Here is a 21,255-nt window from a genome sequence, read left to right on the forward strand (position 1 = left end):
ACACAAGTTTATAATTGACATTCTTAAAAATTCCTTTTAGACCACGGGATAACTCTCTATCAAACGGTATCGAAAAATATTTAGACGTATCTTTCTCCACTTGAAAAGTCGAATTTTCTGAAATCATTGGCCTATACCTACGTTTTCAATTAATTTATCAACTAGTGAAGGAGAATATCCATTACACTCAGCTACATTCCTAATGTAACTTCTTCTATTTCACATCTTTCATTGGAAAGTGGGAAACTAAGTAATCTATGAACTAAGAAATTTAAACTAGTCATTTTATGTTCAACACTATATGATGTGATTCATTAGGGATATATCTGCGTGTGGTCGTATTTTTCCTATAGATATCAAATCTAGTAATTATTAGTATTTCTAATAACTAATACATCTAGAAATGGTAATCTGTCGTTGTTCTCAATTTCATGCGTAAATTTAATGGAAGGGAAACGATTATTTAACTTAGAAATAAATTATCTATGGTGTCTGAATGTGTGTCAAAAACAGCAAAAATATCATCCACATACCCAAACCATACTCTTGGAAAATACTCAAACTGATCTTAGCTTCCACTTCAAACCTGCTCATGAATAAATTAGCCAAAATGGAGACAATGGATTACCCATTGCTGTACCTTCCCGCTGTTCAAAAAGTTGTTATTAAATTGAAACAATTTTGTTTCATATAACGATGTAGCTCAATATATTCACTGACAGTTTTGTTGTCGAGACCATTTATTTGCGTTCAGTAATTCCTTAAAGTATGTGGAATTGGAACACTTGGGAACAACGAAGATACATCAAAGGAGACCAAAATTTCACCTTCATGTAATGTTATATCTTTAATTTTGTTAATGAATTCAATATTATTTTTAACTGGGAAAGAAAGTTCATGATTAGGTAAATTTAATAAATTTAATAAACAAAATTAATTATATATCGTGTTAATTAGTTATATATCGTGTTACAGACAGACAGGCAGACGGACAGACAGACAGACAGACACCATGAAAATATTGTGTTTTTAGGTCATTTATGACCCAAATAACTCATTTTGAGTGAAATTAAAAAAAAAATTTTGCCGATCTTAATAGCCTACCATACAATAACGATAAAAGACTTATAGAACTATTTACAAACGATTTATAACTAAGAATTTATTTTGAATTTTAGCGCGTCAACTGCACTGGTATATTTATAACTGCCCCCTGTAGGCCACCGCCGCCGGCTTTTATGCCGACAGGTAAAGAACTCTTGAATTGTCCATAGATCGTTAGGTGCGTAGAGAAGGTTTTCGAATGTTCGCGTATGTACTAGTCCATTCCAGTGGGACTCGATTATTCTCGAACATTCGAATGAACCATTACGGTGTCTATTCTATAATGCGATGTTAAGGTCATCTGAGGCGGGACATATAGTTAGGTTAGGTCGATTCACACGGGTCCGCAACACTGCCCCCTTTTTAGGCACATGCTCGTCCCGAGATGTGCACGGTGAATGAAGGTATTTGCAAATCTGGCCCCTGGTACATTGAAGTCTGGTAGAAATAGCAGTCTACAGTTTTTTCTCCCGATCTCAGCTTTGGTTGTAGCAGCAAACGAGGATCTCGATTCCCGTAAATCTAAATAAGATTTCAATCATGTTCCGGATTGTACGCCAACTCAAACTATCGAGTCCACACGCCAGCTTCGGAATAGCTAATCGTGCAATGTTGTTGTTTAGAAGGGCTTCTCTCAGTTCAATCAAGGTCTTCCATAGATTGAGATAGTCGGCTTACTCGGGGACCATTCCTTAGTGACTAGGTAGAAAATGTGCCTTGCTTGACCATGTTCATTGTCGGTTAGTCTCAAGACGCTTCCAACCTCTGGATCCTGTCGGCGTAGTTCTTCGAGACGCCCAAACCTCTCATTGAACGTCGCAGCGATTCCTCTGAACATCCGCAAATCTCGAGGCACACAATGAGCGAGCGAATCAGGAGGCACGGAAACGAGGTCTCGTTGATCTTCTTTGGTTACACCATAGCGAGCCTTCTCACTGCTGCTGTATCGGGCCATGAAATCGTCAAAGGACATTTCCGAATCAGGGGGATCAAAGCTTCAGGTTCTCACGGTCCCAGCACGATCTTCTATTTCGCCCTGGTAGGGGCTCAAACGCTTGAAATGGACTACCCTCGGTTTTCCTTTGGCAATTTTCTGATACGGTATACGTCATTAATCATATCCATGACTTCGTATGGCCCTTCCCACGAGGATTGAAGCTTCGGAGATAACCCATGACGTCTCTGCGGGTTATATAGCCAGACCAACTTCCTGGTTGGTATCCTCCATGCTCAGCTTGAATGTCGTAGTGTTCCTTCATTCTGTCACTAGCACTTTGAATATTTAGGCGGACTCTCTGATGAATGTCGTCCATCCTTGACGTAGTGTGTGGACATAATCTTCTCCGGCGACTTTTTCTCCCGGTCGGCAACCAAATTTGAGATCACAGGGTAGGCGCACTTCCTGTCCCATAACGATGCTGGCTGGAGTTTGCCCCGTAGATTCTTGGACGGATGAACGATAGGCCAACAGGAACAGGTAAAGAAATTTGTCCCAGTCTCTTTGGCGGTCAGAGACTACTTTGGCCAGATAACGGTTGATAGTTCTGTTCATGCGTTCAACCATCCCATCGGATTGTGGATGTAGAGCAGTCGTACTGGTCTTGCGGATGTTCATGACTTCACAGACGCCTTGGAACAGATTGGACTCAAAGTTTCTTCTCTGATCTGAATGAAGCTCCATGGAACACCAAACCTGCAGATCCATTCTTTAACAAGGACATCAGCAATCGTGGACGCTTCTTGATTTGGCAACGCGTAGGCCTCGACCCATTTTGCTGAAGTAATCCATTACTACCACAATGTATTTGTTATCATCGTTCGTCTCCGGGAAAGGACCAGCCACGTCGATCGCCATTCGTTCGAAGGGACTGCCAACATTGTACTGGCGCATAGGGCTTTACCACGCTTTTATGGCCCATTGATGGCTGCGCAAAAGTCACATTTCTTACACCAGGCCCTCACGTCTTCTTTGCAGTTCACCCAGAGAACCGTTCACGCAGCTTGCCAAGCGTCTTGGTAACACCAAGATGTCCTCCGCTGGTTCCATTGTGAACTTCCTCAAAGACTTCTGGGACCCTCCTCTTTGGAATGACGATCTACCCTCTCTCTTATTGTCCCTCCGGTCTCTCGACCACACGGCGAAGTAGTCCGTTATCTATTACCAAAGAATTCCACTGAGCCCAGTATGACTTTACGTTCGGCGAATATCTGCAAACTTCTTCCACGTTGGTCTTTGGCCTGCGTTTTTCCAGTTAATTACTAAACCTAATTCTGGTCACTGGTTTGGTCATTTGTAAGATCTTCGGGTTGCCAACTATCATTAACCACAGTTGTTCTTAGGAGTTTCACTTCTTTCTCTTCTGCTCGGGAACAATGCTTACAGTCCTTAGCGCAAGGTCTTCTTGAAAGTGCGTCGGCATTTCGATGGATTGCCCAGCTCGATGTTCTGTGTCGAAGTCAAATCTTGTAATCGTTCAATCCATCTAGCTACCTACCCTTCAGGATTCTTAAACTGCAACAGCCATTTCAAAGCAGCATGGTCTGTTCTTAACAAAAACTTCTTCCATTGAGATACTTGTAGAAGTGTTCCCCTGCTTTAACTACTGCTAGTAATTATCGTCTGGTTACACAGTAGTTCCTCTCCGGTTTTGACAAGGTCTTACTAAATAACCAATGACTTTTTCTTGACCATCCTGGATCTGAGACAGAACAGCGCCTAACGCAACATTGCTATCGTCGGTATCCAATATAAAGTTTCCGTTGCCAAGAGGGTAGCTAATTATGGGCGCACTAGTCAGGGCCTTCAATCTTCGGAATGCCTCATCAGAATCTGAGTCCCAAAAGAAACGCCTCCCCTTCGGTAAGTCTGGTTAATGGTTTTGCGATGGTGGCGAAACCCTGTACATATCGGCGATAGTATGTGCATAGTCCCAAAAGCTTCGTAGTTCATGTTTATCTTTAGGTATTGGCCACTCTTCCACTGTCTTGGTCTTCATGGATCTACCGCAACTCCCTTGGGAGGAGACTACATGGCCCAAGTAGTGTACCTTTTCTTGACACAGATGACATTTCTTGGGGTTAAGTTTCAAACCAGAGCTCCCTAGTCGTTTGAAAACTTCTTCCAAATTCTTCAGATGGTCGTCAAAGGATTTCCAACCACTATGATGTCATCCAGGTACACCAAACAGGTAGTCCAGGATAGTCCCTTTAACACAGACTCTATTAGTCTTTCGAAGGTAGCTGGCGCGTTGCACAATCCAAAAGGCATGACGGTAACTTGCCACAGTCCGGAGCCAACCGAGAACGCTGTCTTCTCTCTCTTTCGGCGCCATGTCGACTTGCCATTGACCACTCTTCAGATCTAACATAGAGAATATCGTTGACCCTGCCAGCGTGTCTAGAGTATCGTCTATCCTCGTCAGGGGATAACTATCCTTCTTGGTAACATTATTGAGCTGTCGATAATCAACACAGAACCTGGTGGTACCGTCTTTCTTCATTACTAGTACTACCGGCGATGTCCACCGGCTGTTAGATGGTTCGATGACAACCTCTTCTTTCATTTCTCGAAGGATTTTGTCAGCTTCCTCACGTTTGGCGAGCGGAAGTCTTCGCGGATTTTGTTTGATTGGTCGCGCATCTCCTGTATCAATTTTATGTTGTACAAAATTGGTACGACCTCTCTGTCCTGCTTTTCCTTTATCAAACACATCTTGATACTTGATTATCAGGTTTCTAAATTTTCTACTATTTTCGGGAGATGATCCTTTAACGTTTACTAACTCTTTCACTCATTTTGTCCGAATTTTTGAAGTCGAAACTTGGAGGCTTCCACGCTTCGAATGACTGAGGAGACGGAACAACAGTACCCTAACAAGGTTCCCTTCGCTGACACACACTGTTCATTACTCTCACCGCTACAGTTTTCTTCGCTCGCAGCAGGGCTTTTCCAACAGCGATCCTCGTCCTATTTCGCTGACATGGTTCCTTGGCTCCAACAGAATAATACTCCCATTATTCATTTTACTTTCCAGGCAACCATCCAAAAATATCTCACAGCGCTCAGGGATCGAAACATCTTCTGCTACCAACACGCGAAGCGTCTCCTCACATTTTCGATGAACCACTTTTCTTCATTTATTTTCAAAATTCTGTCGAAGTTTAGTTCAAAACCTTTAGTAGTCATGATGTCCATTCCGAGAATAAGTTCATCTTCGATATCTGCTACTAACACTGGATGTTCAAAACTGGTGCTCCCAATAACAAAAATTAAGGTTTATTTCTCCATGGACAGCAGCGGAGCCCCTCGTAGCAGTACGTAGTCGCCATTGTTTTGTTTTAACCTTCTTCGATGTTTTAAGAATGTCCGATCTGATGATAGTTTTCGTCTCACCTGTATCCAACAGCATGGTCCAGAACTCTCCATCAACAAAACCATCCACAAAAATGCTGTTGAATTTGTGTTGTAGCGAGGCGACTTGAGCAGTTTTCGTTGGGGCATGTTGGGTACAGGTCGACATGTGCCCCTTCATTTCGACCCATAGTAGTTTTCCGACCTCGACGAAGCCGGTTCCTCGTTCTTCTCCTTACAACGGCTTCGCACGAGTCCCACCTGTCCGCAGTTCCAGCAACGAATCGGTCCCTTCTTGCCAATGTACTGGTCCATTACCTTCCGAACAATACCTTCCACGGATTCGTCGGAACATTCGTCGATGGCCCGTACTTTTCCTAAATACCGAGAACTTTGTTTCGAAGCCTCGAATTCTAGGGCACGTACTAAAGCGTCCACCAAGTGCGTTGGGTGTGCTTAGAGAAGCGTTTGTCTGTCTCATTGTCACGTAAGCCATCGGAGAATGCCTATACTGCCAACCGCTCCATAACACTCTCTGGCGTAGCAGGGTACGCAAGGCGAACGAGGCGGGCTATATCGGCTTCAAACTCCTGCAGAGACTAATTTGACTTTTGAATGCGATTTTTTATTTGGGAATGATAGACATGTTCCAAATGAGCCTGGCCGTACCTTATTTCTAAATCTCGTACCAATTGCTGATAATCTCCCTGTTCCGATGGTGACAGTGTCTGCAGGATGTCAGTCGCATCTCCTCGAAGTGCGACAGTCAAAGCGGTAGCCTTTTCAGCGATTGTCCACCCGTTCGCTCTCGCAGCGGCCTCAAACTGGCAAAATAATTGGCCCAAGCGGTTTTTTCCGTCAAACTGTGGAGGTTTAATAACTGACTTTGAGACATACTTATTTTCAACCAGTGTCGGGTTCTCCGATGTTTCTTGACAATTTGCGAATTTGCTTTTGCTATTTGTTCTTTCAAAATTTGATTTTTCATTTACATCGTCCTCAATTTGTGTTTTTTTGTCTTGTAGTTCTGTAGACTAATTATAATCTTTCTTCTAATTCCCTGAAGATTCCTTGTATTTCTGGGCTATCTTTCTTCTAAATTGCTATTTTATTATTAAAGTTGGCCTGTATGTCTTTAGAATTTTGCGCGATCTTCTAAAGAATTAATTAAAAAAAAAAAAAATTTTATAATTTTATCAATGATTTTATCTTCTAAAATATTCATTTTATCATTTAAAGTTTCTTGCAAATTGTCGTTTAAATTGTCTTGCAAATTTGATTTGCAAAAAAATGACGAGTCAAGGTCACCTTCCAACTCGAAGTAAAATGTGTCAGGATCCTCATCTTCCTCCACCAAAACGTCTCTCAGTCTAGCTTGCAAAATGCTTTTTTTCCATCTGTCTCGCACTCTCTCTCTTCCAAGATGCATTTCAGTTCAGACACTTTCAAGTCTTTCAACAATTTTTTCAGAGCCATGGTCAGTCTTTTATTCTTCTAGTCTATCACACACGCCAAACTTGACACCAATTGTTATGTTTTTCGTCGGTTCCGTGTGATAGAAAGTCACAATTTATTTAAACACTATTTATTTAACACTAATTAACAAAAACAATAACGATAAAAGACTTATAGAACTATTTACAAACGATTTATAACTAAGAATCTATTTTGAATTTTAGCGCGCCAACTGCACTGGTATATTAATAACTGCCCCCTGTAGGCTACCGCCGCCGGCTTTTATACCGACAGGTAAAGAACTCTAGAATTGTCCATAGATCGTTAGGTGCGTAGAGAAGGTTTTCGAATGTTCTCGTATGTACTAGTCCATTCCAGTGGGACTCGATTCTTCTCGAATGAATGAATCATTGCGGTGTCTATGCGATGTTAAGGTCATCTGAGGGCGGGACATATAGTTAGGTTAGGTCGAGTTCACAAGGGTCCGCAACAATACAAACAATCTTCCCAGATAAACAATGGTTTAAAAATTTCCAGTATATAGATAGAATTACAACGTTAATTAGAATGCGTACAGGCCATTGCTTATAAAAAAACATTTATGTAAAATTAGAGTGAAGGAAGATCCATGCGGTGAGTGTGGCTCTGTTGAAGACCTAAATCCTATCTTTTTAGAATGTCCTATACATTTTTTGTTTAATTTGGATTTATTCAAAAATTTATTGAAATTTATTTTCCTACCCCACTATCAATATTTACAGTTTTGTCTAAGCCAAGTGAAAAATTAATAAAAACTATTATGATATTTTTAAACATTAATAGAATTAAATTATAATACTCAACTTTCTATTTTTTTATTTTCTTTTGGTTTCAGTTTCCGAATGCAGTCTGTTTGTGTGACCTCTACCCTATGTGCCTTTGTTTGTGATAATCTTCCTTTCAGCACCTCATTTATATATTTAATAAATAATAATAATAACATTTTACAGTTACAGGTTACATTCATAGAAGTTCTTCTTCTTACAGTGCCATACTCTATGTATCGCAAGTACAGGGTGTCCCACTAAGAATAGCTCTCGGCTGTATCTCGGAAAGTATTAGCCACAGGGGCTGCGGAAAAAAATATTTAACTAAAGAGGCTATGAGAAATTGCTGGAAATTATTTTCAAGTTTGTAGAACTATCGCTAGGGGGCGGCAACAGCAACAAAAAAGAAAATGGAGTTTTTACACAATTTTGCCTAGATAAGGTGTACTATAAGTAATAGCTTCTTAATTTTCAGTAAATTTTGAATATTTTTTTAGAGCCATTTTCCCCTATCTACCAAAAAAAAGTGGTGGGGCAAGGTTAGATCTGTTTTTATTTAAATATTAATAACTCTGGACTGGATGATCGGAATCCAACAAGTGAGAAGTCGTTTAAAAGAGCGTTTCTTACTCTATATTATACCATATAAACAATAATAATAAGCTTTTGAAAGTAGACGCTAGGGGGCGTTGTCTTACAATATAACAAGCGCGTTTTTTCAAAAGAAATGAAATGCAATAGTATATGTAATTTTAGCTGATCGGAAAGAGTAGAAAATGCTTAAAAAGTTAGCAAAAACCGCATCTTGATATCTTCTTTCAAACCGAAGATATTAGCAAAATTATAATAAATACCAAAAAATAAGCCTTTAATTACCTTACTTTTACAACACGGTATCAGTAGCCCTCTTGATTATGCTCATTCTAACCTAAAAATAAGATAGAAATAGTTAGTTTATTTTAAATCGACGATATACCAGAATATCATAATATCAGATTTATTAATATCTAATAATTAAGATATTAATAATAGTGATCAAGAAACTATGATTCAGTGAAGTCATGGTAGGCTTTGGGAAAAAGTTGCTTTTGACATAATAGTATAAACGTCAAATTGTTATTAGATCAACATTTTGATAGTGTTAGCAGCGTTTTTGATCTTTTGATTGCTTTGTCAAAATGCCAATAACTTCAACTACTTCAAATAATAAAGGCATTTTGAAAAAGCATTTAAAAGATAAAAAAACGCTTCTAAGACTATCAAAATGTTCAACTTTTTTCCAAAGCCTACCATGACTTCACTGAATCATCGTTTCTTGTTCACTATTATTATTATCTTAATTATTAGATATTAATATATCTGGTATTGTGGCATTCTGGTATTTCGTCGATGTTAAAATAAACTAACTGTTTCTATCTTATTTTTTTGTTAGAATGGGCCTAATCAAGAGGGCTACTGATACTATATTGTAAAAATAAGGTAATTAAGGGCTTATATTTTGGTATTTATTATATAATAATAGCTCACGTATATAGCGTTTTACGCCTTGGGAGTAGAAAGGTACAGCTTGCCATACTAGAGCCGTTCGGTATACAAGGAAGGTAATGTGGCTAGCACTACGCTTCAACCGTCTATTATTACCTCAGGATTGTGAATCCCAAGTCATTTAAGGCTGAGTCGATCTAGGTACCCAAACTATTTTTATTTTAATAAAAATATGTCGGCTGATGAAATGCCGGGTGTGGGATTCGAACCCACTACCTTGAGATTGGTAGACGAGAGCCTGTACCTCTATGCCATCAGGCACCTGGTATTTACTACAATATATAATATACACATGGTATTTATTATAATTTTGCTAATATCTTCAGTTTGAAAGAAGATATCAAGATGCGGTTTTCGCTGACTTTTTAAGCTTTTATTACTCTTTACTACCAGCTAAAATAGCACATACTATCGTATTTATTTTTTTTTTGAAAAAACGCGCAATATTTCTTAAATTGTAAGAAAGCGCCTCCTAGCGTAATGTTCATAACCTTATTATTATTATTATTATTATTAATATGGTATACTATAGAGTAAGAAACGCACTTTTAAACGAGCTCTTGTTTGTTGGATTCTGATCATCCAGTCCGAAGTTATTAACATTTAAATAAAGACAGATCTAACCTCCCCCACCACTTTATTTTAGCTGATATGGAAAAATGGTTCTAACAAAAAAAATCCAAATTTTAATGAAGATTATGAAGCTATTATTTATAGTACCCATTATCTAGGCAAAATTCTGTAAAAAATCTATTTACTTATTTTCCATAGCAGTTGCGCCACCTACCGGCCGTTTTACAAACTTGAAAATAATTTCCAGCAATTTCTCATAGCCCCTTTAGTTATAAATATTTTTTTCCATAAGCCCTACGGCTAATACTTTCCGAGATACAGCCGAGAGCTATTCTTTAGTGGGACATCCGGTACTTGTGATGTGTGTCATCAGTGTTTCACAAGTACACGGGACCTACAGTTTATTGCCGAATCCGAACGGCACTATTTGAGAGGCTGTACAAGGCAAATATACTCAAGGTGGTTTGCCATTGCCTTCCTTGAGGTGGCGGCTCGTTGGTCGCTCTATCTAGATAAATAAATATTTTTATTTAAACAAATAAAGCGACCGTACTGGCTGGGGATCGATCATAGAAGTTAGTTATATTAAAATTTACCCATTATACATTTAATCAGATAAGAATCAGTGGTCTTGATATGGTTTGGAGCCAGTCAACATCGTGGTCACTCTCAAATTGTGCTGGCATGGCGGTTGCCTTGTAGCATAGCCATCATAAAACAAGAAGAACTTTGCTTTTGACAAAGTGGCAAATAAATTTTTCAGAATGTCAGCATGACATGAGTAGAGAAATGGGGGACTGGTATCATAGAATATACTGCCCGAAATAATAAAAATATGTTTTAAATCGTACTCAATTTTATTGGAACCAGCTGCACATAACTACTGTAATCAACTGTCTAAAAACTGGCTTTGGTAAATTCAGAATTTTTTTTCGGCGCTGGCTCTTAGACTATATTATGTATAAGGGTAATAACAAAAAATAGAATACAATCAGTCATGTCGATCGATTTTTAGACCCTAGCGGAAGTTATACAGGGTCGTGGACATAGAATTTCTACGTACTTTTGGAATCAAAATAAGCTGATTGAACACAATTTACCCATATAAAATATAACTTCGTTTGTCCGTTAGATGGCATCAAACTTTAAAAAATAAACACTTTTTTAAGATATTTTAAGAACTGATATTTCTGCGTTTTACATTTGACTTTCATAACAGAAAAAGAAAAAGTACGGGAAGGATGCAAACTACCCCCACCCCTACATACATTTTAGTTGAAATATTTTCCAACTCTATCGACCATCAATTTTTTTTCTTAAAATGATTTCATATTTACTACATTTTTGTCTCGAAAAGAACGTCACTACGCGTACTTTTTTAGAGAAAAAAATGTTTTTCCGAAGCTGACTTGTAGCGAACTATGTAGGCGCATAAAATCTAGTATGCTTTAATAAACTATTTTGGCAATTTTTTGCCAAAATATACGTAATTTTTGAGACTGCTATAAGTTAGGTTAGGTTAGGTTAGGTTGTGATTGTGATAAAGTGTGTTAGGTTCTGATTTGGAAAAAAAAATCTTTAACATTTTTTCTCAAAAACTATGCGATATGGTTTTTTTTACAAGACAAAAAATGTAGTAAATACTAGTAGGACCATTTTACGAAAAAAAACAGTCGTCGGTGGAGTTGTAAATATTTCTACTAAAATTAATGTAGGTGTAGAATATTTAGACACACCTGTATACTTTAATTGATTAATTGAATATGAAATATTGCCTCTCAAACTATTACATAAAATTGTTAATGTTTTATTTGGATTTTTAAGGGTTGTTGGTTACAAAGAAGTGGACAAATCATTTTTCTTTACTATGAGCCGAAAGGGTGTAATGCAGCATTCTGGTGGTGAAGTAGTTTTCACTTCTTTAGATAAGTGGGAAGCAGAATACAAGATGTATAAAAGGCTAGTTCAAATTAAAACGTTTAAAAATTTTAGATTGTGGAAAGTAAGTTACCAGTATAACGATATATGGTAGATTAGATTTTTACACCATACGATCGAAAAAAAATGCATCAAAAAGGGCTGGGGAATGACAATCGCTGATACCTACATTTGGCGAGGTCAATTTCTAGACGTTATTTACTTGGCCCGTACTCGCCTTTACTTTTTAATGGGACTTACGCCAGTTGGCCTTAAGAAGGTTGTAATTTTTTTATAAATGTTACAGCTAAAATGGAAACTTGGCAAGTTTTAAAACTAGCTAGCTATTTTTCAAACTAACTAAAAGCGCTCTTATTTTGAAGGAATGCGCCCATTCTTGCTAAATAGCAGACAGCAAACAGCTAGTTTACAAACTAGCTGGTTAGTTTGCAAACTATATATTCGTATTGGGTAATATCATAATTTTATATTTTTGTTTTCATATTAACCAGTTATTTCAGTTAGTTTGTATAATAATCATTTATAATTTTGGCTAATATGATACTCCATTAGTTTTAGTCACACAAAATAGCAAGATTATTGGGTAGTTTACGAACTGAAATCCTTGCAATTTAAGAATGAAATTATACCAATATATTCTTCAAGTTGAAGAGCTTACTTGTGTTTCTGTATTTGTACGCGTATTTATGTGATTTTGTCAATTTAAGGTGGATTCAAGTAGCAAAATAAAATAAAAAAAAAAACATAAAAAGAAGAAATAATAGTTCTAATATGGGAGCATTCAAACAGCCAAATAAAATAATAAATATACATTTGCAAATGAGTAATACGTTAAAATTGGATAAACATTTAGTTTTCAATTTAGTAGTTTTTTATAATAATTTTAGTATTGCAATGTACCCATTTATTCAACGGCAATGTACAGGGTGTCCCACTAAGAATAGCTATCGGCTGTATCTCGGAAAGTATTCCCAAGTAGCATCTATCTGACTTCGAACTCAATCTGACTTGAACCGACGTCAGAGTTTGTGCAAATTTAGTCGGGTGCTGGTGATGCGACCGGTGACGTCGCTTTCCTATTAAAAGCAACGTCGTTGGATCCGAGTTGGTAAATCCAACGATCTGTCAACGTACAAAATAACAACGTACCATTTTAATTAATTTCCCAACGTCGTTCTCGCGTTGGCATGCACGACGTACATATACTTGAACTAGCCCGACGTCTACCCGTTGTCCGAATAGGATACGTCTCACTGATAATCCCTAAAGTAACGTCCAATTATATTTTGTTGCATTTTATGTTCATATTTATAACCTAATTTACGTATCTCTATTTACGTCCTAATAAAAAGTTTTTGTAAACAAACTTATTTTTTTTATTATGCCTAAAAACACACTAAAAAGGCATTTAGACATTCATCTATACTCTACAGAAAGAGGTCGAGGCTTTTGCAAAATAATAATAGTAGTAGCGATGTGTTGCCTCCACCCATAAATGCTTTTTATCCGGAAGAGATGCTGTATTACACTGGTGCATCTTAATTTCATTTTTTAGCTTAGGAAACCAGCACACCCCATCCTCCTCCCACATGTGAGGTTAGGCTTAAAAAAAGTGGTTGCCCATTTTTTTAAGGAGAAAAAAAACTAAAATATAGTTGCACAAATCCACAAATCACTGATACGCAAAGTGAGGTTACGTGGCGTACGTTGGAATTATATACGTCATAATACGATTGCTGGTCGTCCGGTTTGATGACTTCGGTCGTGTGAGACGACTAATGTTGGAGACCCGGTCAGAATTGATATATTGTTAGTTCATATTAAGTCGGACACAGAAATCCAAATTTTAAGTGACTGAAATCCAACGTAATATGACGTTGTTAATTGGTAGAATTACATTCCCTATTAGGTCATATACCGACGTCAAAGCGACCCGAATCTGTATTCCCCATTTAGGTTTGGTAAATAAGGATCGTCAGGTCGCGCGTCGAACCGACGCGCGGTTTTGGTATTTGTAGAACGACCGCTAGGGGGCGCCAATTGCAACAAAAAATAAGAAAATGGAGTTTTTACGGAATTTTGCCTAGATAAGGTGTACTATAAGTAATAGCTTCATCATCTTCAGTAAATTTTGAATATTTTTTGTTAAAGCCATTTTCCCCTATCACCAAAATAAAGTGGTGGGGGAAGGTTAGATTTGCTTTTATTTAAATATTAATAACTCTGGACTGGATGATCGGAATCCAACAAGCAAGGGCTCGTTTAACTAAACAATGCTAATGAACCAAATAATATAATACCAAACCAAACAATGCTAATGAATCAAATAAAATCAAACATGTTTTGGCCTCATTAATGGTCATAATTGAATTAATAAGATATCTATTGATTTTATGCATATACTCGTACATATAAAACATACATGATCATTGTCATTGTTAGTGGTATATCAGATTTAGAATAAAAATGCTGCCTATTTGATTTAAAGAAATATACATTTGTTTATTAGTGTTTTCCCTTTGTTTTTCAAATACATTCCTTTTATTTCAAACTTTACTCTTTATATTTTCAAATGCAATGCTTAATGATTTATTAATATGTCACATTGTTTAAAGCTTGAGTTGATTTTAATCGAATAGGATCAGTACTAACAATTTAAATGAAATAAATATCAAATTTATTAGGAAAATAACTTTATTTGGGAATTAATCTTTTGGTGGTAAGTAGGTAAATGCAATTGTATTGAATGCCTTCCAAAATAAAAAAAGTAATAGATATAAGGGTATCCTGGGGCGGCTATTCTGTACACGGCATCGAAAATCGTCGGTATCGGTAAGTTACGACAGCTCTCGATACGTATTTGTATATAGTAAAAATGTGTTAATTGTTGTTGTCATAGTTACCGATCGGTTCTATGGCAGATATCGCAAATTTATACCGACGAAAATCGGTATCTCTACCGTGCCCTTGTTAACCTCACGGTAGAGATACCGAGAGTTGTCGGTACAAATTTGCTATATGTCCTATTAATGACAGCTAAAACTATGATAACAACAATCAACACGACACTCATTGGCCGTACGTACGAATAGCTGTCGGTAACTTACCGTTATAAATATTTATATATTTTTTTATAATTATAAAGTATAAAATCTCAGGTTATATCGGTCTGTTTTTTATTCAATGACACTCATTTATTCATTAAACCCTCTATATTTCGTTAGTAGTTACTAACACCATCAGGAGGTACCAAGCTACAAGAAACATTATTCTTTACAACAAAGCAATCCAGCAAACAATACAAATATACAAGATAAGAGTTAACATAATAAAGACGAAAATCAAAGAACAAAAATTTTCGTCACAAAGTACAATGAGATAAAAAACATAATAATATATGGCAACTAATTATATATAAGTAAAAACCAGAAATATTAATTAAATAATCTAAAATAACTTACAATTAGAGTTAAAATATCGGTACGTGCACACCACACATTATGCATTTATTCTGTTAAAGTATGTAGGGTATATCAATACGCCGAGATAAAATTCATTTACATGTATTCAAAAAATCTTTAACAAAAAACCTACTACCACAATCAAAAACACTAATAATTATTTCTTTATTAACAAGTAAAAAAAAATTTTTTTTAACATTATTTAAATTAAGATATATTAATATTAGTATATAACGATATTAATTACTATTAAAAGTACAATTATTATTCTAATTTATTTTAATTATTTTTCAAAACATTGCAATAAATCACACTCAGTTTGTCAATATCCGATCTAAAATTAATGGAGTTTACTTTATTAATATGTGTTATTTCCAAGAACAGTCTTTTATTATAATTAGTTTCACGGTCTAAAACTGAGACATTTTTGTAGTCGAAATTATGGTCTTTATCCTGAAAATGAATTGCTAGGGCACATGAGCGTTTGCCTAATTTGCTATCACTTTTGTGTTGTGCTATTCTTCTTTTTAAAGACTGGGATGTTTGGCCAATGTAGCATCCCTCACAGCCAAGACAAGGGATTTTGTATATAACATTACTCTGATTAAGTATTGGAGTCCTGTCCTTAACGTTCGAAAATATTCTTCCTGATGTTAACATATTGTTACGTTTTTCGTCGGTTCCGTGTGGATAGAAAGTCACAATTTATTTAAACACTATTTATTTAACACTAATTAACAAACAACAATAACGATAAAAAAAACTTATAGAACTATTTACAAACGATTTATAACTAAGAATTTATTTTGAATTTTAGCGCGTCAACTGCACTGGTATATTTATAACTGCCCCCTGTAGGCCACAGCCGCCGGCTTTTATACCGACAGGTAAAGAACTCTAGAATAGTCCATAGATCGTTAGGTGCGTAGAGAAGGTTTTCGAATGTTCTCGTATGTACTAGTCCATTTCAGTGGGACTCGATTCTTCTCGAACGAGATGAATCATTACGGTGTCTATTCTTTAATGCGATGTTAAGGTCATCTGAGGGCGGGACATATAGTTAGAGTTAGGTTGAGTTCACACGGGTCCGCAACACTGCCCCCTTCTTAAGCAAATGCTCGTCCCGAGATTATACGGTGAATGAAGGTATTTGCAAAGCTGGCCCCTGGTACATTGCGAAGTCTGGTAGAAATAGCAGTCACAGTTTTCTCTCCCGATCTCAGCTTTGGGTTGTAGCAGCAAACAAGGATCTCGATTCCCGTAAATCTGAACAAGACTTCAATCATGTTCCGGATTGTACGCCAACTCAAACCATCGAGTCCACACGCCAGCTTCGGAATGGCTAATCGTGTAATGTTGTTGTTTAGCAAGGCTTCTCTAAGTTCAATCAGGGTCTTCCATAGATTGAGACTCACTTGGGGGCCATTCCTTGGTGACTAGGTAGAAAATGTGCCTTGCTTGACCAAGTTCATTGTCGGTTAGCCTCAAGACGCTTCGAATCTCTGGATCCTGTCGGCGTAGTTCTCCGACTCGCCCAAACTTCTCATTGAACGTCGCAGCGATTCCTCTGGACATCCGCAAATCTCGGGCCACACAGTGAGCGAGCGAATAATCAGGAGCCACGAAAAAGAGGTCTCGTTGTTCTTCTTTGGTTACACCATAGCGAGCCTTCTGACTGCTGTTGTATCGGGCCATGAAATCGTCAAAGGACATCTCCGAATCAGGGGGATCAAAGCTGCAGGTTCTCACGGTCCCAGCACGATCTTCTATTTCGCCTTGATAGGGGCTCAAACGGTTGAAATGAATTACCCTCGGCTTTCCTTTTGGCAATTTTCTGATACGGTATACGACGTCATTAATCCTATCCATGACTTCGTATGGCCCTTCCCACGAGGATTGTAGCTTCGGAGATAACCCACGATGCTCAGCTTGAATGTCGTAGTGTTCCTTCATTCGGTCACTAGCGCTTTGAATATCTATGCGGACTCGCTGATGGATGTCGTCCATCCTTGGCGTAGTCTATGGACATAATCTTCTCCGGCGACATCTTCTCCCGGTCGGCAACCAAACTTCAGGTCACAAGGTAGGCGCACTTCCCGTCCCATAACGATGCTGGCTGGAGTTTGCCCTGTAGATTCTTGGATGGATGAACGGTAGGCCAAGAGGAACAGCTGAAGAAATTTGTCCCAGTCTCTTTGGTGGTCAGAGACTACTTTGGCCAAATAACGGTTGATGGTTCTGTTCATGCGTTCAACCATCCCATCGGATTGTGGATGCAGAGCAGTCATCCTGGTCTTGCGGATGTTAAGGACCTCACAGACGCTTTGGATTGGACTCAAAGTTTCTTCCCTGATCTGAATGCAGCTCCATGGGAATACCAAACCTGCAGATCCATTCCTTAACAAGAGCATCAGCAATGGTGGACGCTTCTTGATTTGGCAACGCGTAGGCCTCGACCCATTTGCTGAAGTAATTCATTACTACCACAATGTATTTGTTGCCATCGTTCGTCTCCGGGAAAGGACCAGCCACGTCGATAGCTATTCGTTCGAAAGGACTGCCTACATTGTACTGGCGCATTGGAGCTTTACCACGCTTTTGTGGTCCATTGATAGCAGCGGAAACGTCGCATTTCTTACACCAGGCCCTCACGTCTTCTGTGCAGTTCATCCAATAGAACCGTTCACGCAGCTTGCCAAGGGTCTTGCTAACACCAAGATGTCCACCGCTGGTTCCATTGTGAACTTCCGCCAAGACTTCCGGGACCCTCTTCTTTGGAATGAATCTGCCTTCTCTCTTCTTGTCCCTCTGGTCTCTCAATCACACGGCGAAGTAATCCGTTATCTATTACTAATGAATTCCATGGGACCAGTACGACTTCACGTTCGGCGAATATCTGCAAACTTCCTCCCACGTTGGTCTCTGGTCCGCGTTTTTCCAGTTAATCACCAAGCCCAACTCTGGATCACTGATTTGGTCATTTGCAAGATCTTCGGTTTGCCAACTATCACCAACCACAGTCGTCCTTAAGACTTTCACTTCTTTCTCTTCTTTGTAACGATTTCCCATCTGTCCGCAATTCCAACAGCGAATCGGTCCCCCCTTCTTGCTCATATACTGATCCAGTACTTTCCGCACAATCCTTTCCACTTTGGAATCGTCGGAACTCTCCTCAACAGCCCGTACAAATCCTAGAGACCTAGAGCATTCTTTCGCGGCCTCAAATTCCAGGGCACGTGCTAGGGCATCTCCCAAATGCGTTGGATGAGCTAAAAGAAGTGTTTGCCTTGTCTCGTTGTCACGTAAACCATCAATAAAAGCCTGTACTGTTAAGCGCTCCATAACATTTTCGGGCATAGCAGGGTACGCAAGGCGAACGAGGCGGGCTACGTCGGCTTCAAACTCCTGCAGAGACTCATTTGACTTTTGAATGCGATTTTTTAGCTGGGAATGATAGACATGTTCCAAATGAGCTTGGCCGTACCTCATTTCTAAATGTCGTACCAATTGCTGATAATCTCCCTGTTCCGATGATGACAATGTCTGCAGGATATCAGTCGCATCTCCTCGCAGTTACGATAGTCAAAGCAGTAGCTTTTTCAGCGATTGTCCAGCCGTTCGCTCTAGCAGCGGCTTCAAATTAACAAAAATAATTGTATTCAAACGGTTTCCGTCAACCTGCAGAGGTTTCATAACTGATTTTGAGGCACACCTATTTTCTACTAGTTTCGGTCCCTCCGATATTTCTTGACATTTTGGTGAATTCGACTTCGCCATTTCTTCTTTTAGAATTTTGATTTTTCTGTTAACATCGTCCTCAATCTGTGCTATTTTGTCTTGTGTATCTATTATCTTTTCTTATAATTCCCTGGAGTTTTCTGTTATCTTGTTGTATAAACTTTGTTCTAAATTCAATATTTTATTATTGAAGCTGGCCTGTATGTCTTTAGAATTTTCTGCGATCTTATCTTCTAAATTAACTTCCAAGTCAGTTATTTTACTATTCAAATTGTTCAAGTTGTCGTCTAATTTTTTGAAATTCTCTGTCATTTTATCATTCAAAACTGTCTTCTAATTTTTGTAAGGACGAGTCAAGGTCACCTTCCAGCTCAAAGCAAAATGTGTCAGGATCCTCACCTTCCTCAATCAAAACGTCTCTCAGTCTGGCTTGTAAAAATGCTTTTCTTTCCATCTGTTTCGCATTCCCTCTCTTCCAATACGCATTTTAATTCCGACACTTTCAAGTCTTTCAACAATTTTTTCGGAGCCATTGTCTGTCTTTTTATTTTCCTAATCTATCACACACACGCCACATTGACACCAATTGTTTTACGTTTTTCGTCGGTTCCGTGTGGATAGAAAGTCACTATTTATTTAACACTAATAACAAAAACAATAACGATAAAAGACTTATAGAACTATTTACAAACGATTTATAACTAAGAATTTATTTTGAATTTTAGCGCGTCAACTGCACTGGTATATTTATAACTGCCCTCTCTAGGCCACAGCCGCCGGCTTTTATACCTACAGCTAAAAAAACTCTAGAATAGTCCATAGATCGTTAGGTGCATAGAGAAGGTTTCGGTTGTTCTCGTATGTACTACTCCATTCCAGTGGAACTCGTTTCTTCTCGAATCTTCGAATGAATCATTACTGTGTCTATTCTTTAATGCGATGTTAAGGTCATCCGAGGGCGGGCTATATAGTTAGGTTAGGTCGAGTCCACACCGGTCGCAACACTGCCCCCTTCTTAGGCACATGCTCGTCCTGAGATGTATACGGTGAATGAAGGTATTTGCAAAGCTGGCCCCTGGTACATTGCGAAGTCTGGTAGAAATAGCAGTCTACCGTTTTCTCTCCCGATCTCAGCTTTGGGTTGTAGCAGCAAACGAGGATCTCGATTCCCGTAAATCTGAACAAGACTTCAATCATGTTCCGGATTGTACGCCAACTCAAACCATCGAGTCCACACGCCAGCTTCGGAATGGCTAATCGTGCAATGTTATTGTTTAGCAGGGCTTCTCTCAGTTCAATCAGGGTCTTCCATAGATTGAGATAAGTCGGCTTACTCGGGGACCATTCCTTGGTGACCAGGTAGAAGATGTGCCTTGCTTGACCATGTGCATTGTCGGTTAGCCTAAAGACGCTTCCAACCTCTGGATCCTGTCGGCGTAGTTCTCCGACCCGCCCAAACTTCTCATTGAATCTTCGCAGTGATTCCTCTGGACATCCGCAAATCTCGGGCCACACAATGAGTGAGCGAATAATCAGGAGGCACGGAAAATAGGTCTCGTTGATCTTCTTTGGTTACACCATAGCGAGCCTTCTCACTGCTGTTGTATCGGGCCATGAAATCATCAAAGGACATCTCCGAATCAGGGGGATCAAAGCTGCAGGTTCTCACGGTCCCAGCACGATCTTCTATTTCGCCTTGGTAGGGGCTCAAACGATTGAAATGGACTATTCTCGGTTTTCCTTTTGGCAATTTTCTAATACGGTATACGACGTCATTAATTCTATCCATGACTTCGTATGGCCCTTCCCACGAGGATTGTAGCTTCGGAGATAACCCACGACGTCTCTGCGGGTTATATAGCCACACCAACTTCCCTGGTTGGTATCCTCCATGCTCAGCTTGAATGTCGTAGTGTTCCTTCATTCGGTCACTAGCACTTTGAATATTTAGGCGGACTCGCTGATGGATGTCGTCCAGCCTTTGGCGTAGTCTATGAACATAATCTTCTCCGGCGACATCTTCTCCCGGTCGGCAACCAAACTTCAGATCACGATGCTGGCTGGAGTTTGCCCCGTGGATTCTTGGACGGATGAACGATAGGCCAACAGGAACAGGTGAAGAAATTTGTCCCAGTCTCTTTGGTGGTCAGAGACTACTTTGGCCAAATAACGGTTGATGGTTCTGTTCATGCGTTCAACCATCCCATCGGATTGTGGATGCAGAGCAGTCGTCCTGGTCTTGCGGATGTTAAGGACCTCACAGCCTTGGAACAGATTGGACTCA

The 21,255-nt window shown here is 38.8% G+C and overlaps 1 protein-coding gene across 1 annotated transcript in view; it reads left to right on the forward strand.

Annotated features, from left to right (window-relative positions):
- The first annotated feature begins 11,662 nt into the window (after window positions 1-11,662).
- The window catches only part of LOC115888941 (dynein heavy chain 6, axonemal-like), a 48,559-nt gene continuing 38,966 nt past the window's right edge, over window positions 11,663-21,255 (forward strand). Inside the window, exon 1 of the mRNA XM_030908830.1 lies at window positions 11,663-11,836. Within this exon, the coding sequence (XP_030764690.1) occupies window positions 11,702-11,836 (135 nt within the window). The 5' untranslated portion in view covers window positions 11,663-11,701. The remainder of the gene's footprint in view (window positions 11,837-21,255) is intronic.

Source organism: Sitophilus oryzae, unplaced genomic scaffold, assembly GCF_002938485.1.
Source record: "Sitophilus oryzae breed Bouriz unplaced genomic scaffold, Soryzae_2.0 scaffold_809_pilon_pilon, whole genome shotgun sequence".
NCBI classification, from domain to species: domain Eukaryota; kingdom Metazoa; phylum Arthropoda; class Insecta; order Coleoptera; family Curculionidae; genus Sitophilus; species Sitophilus oryzae.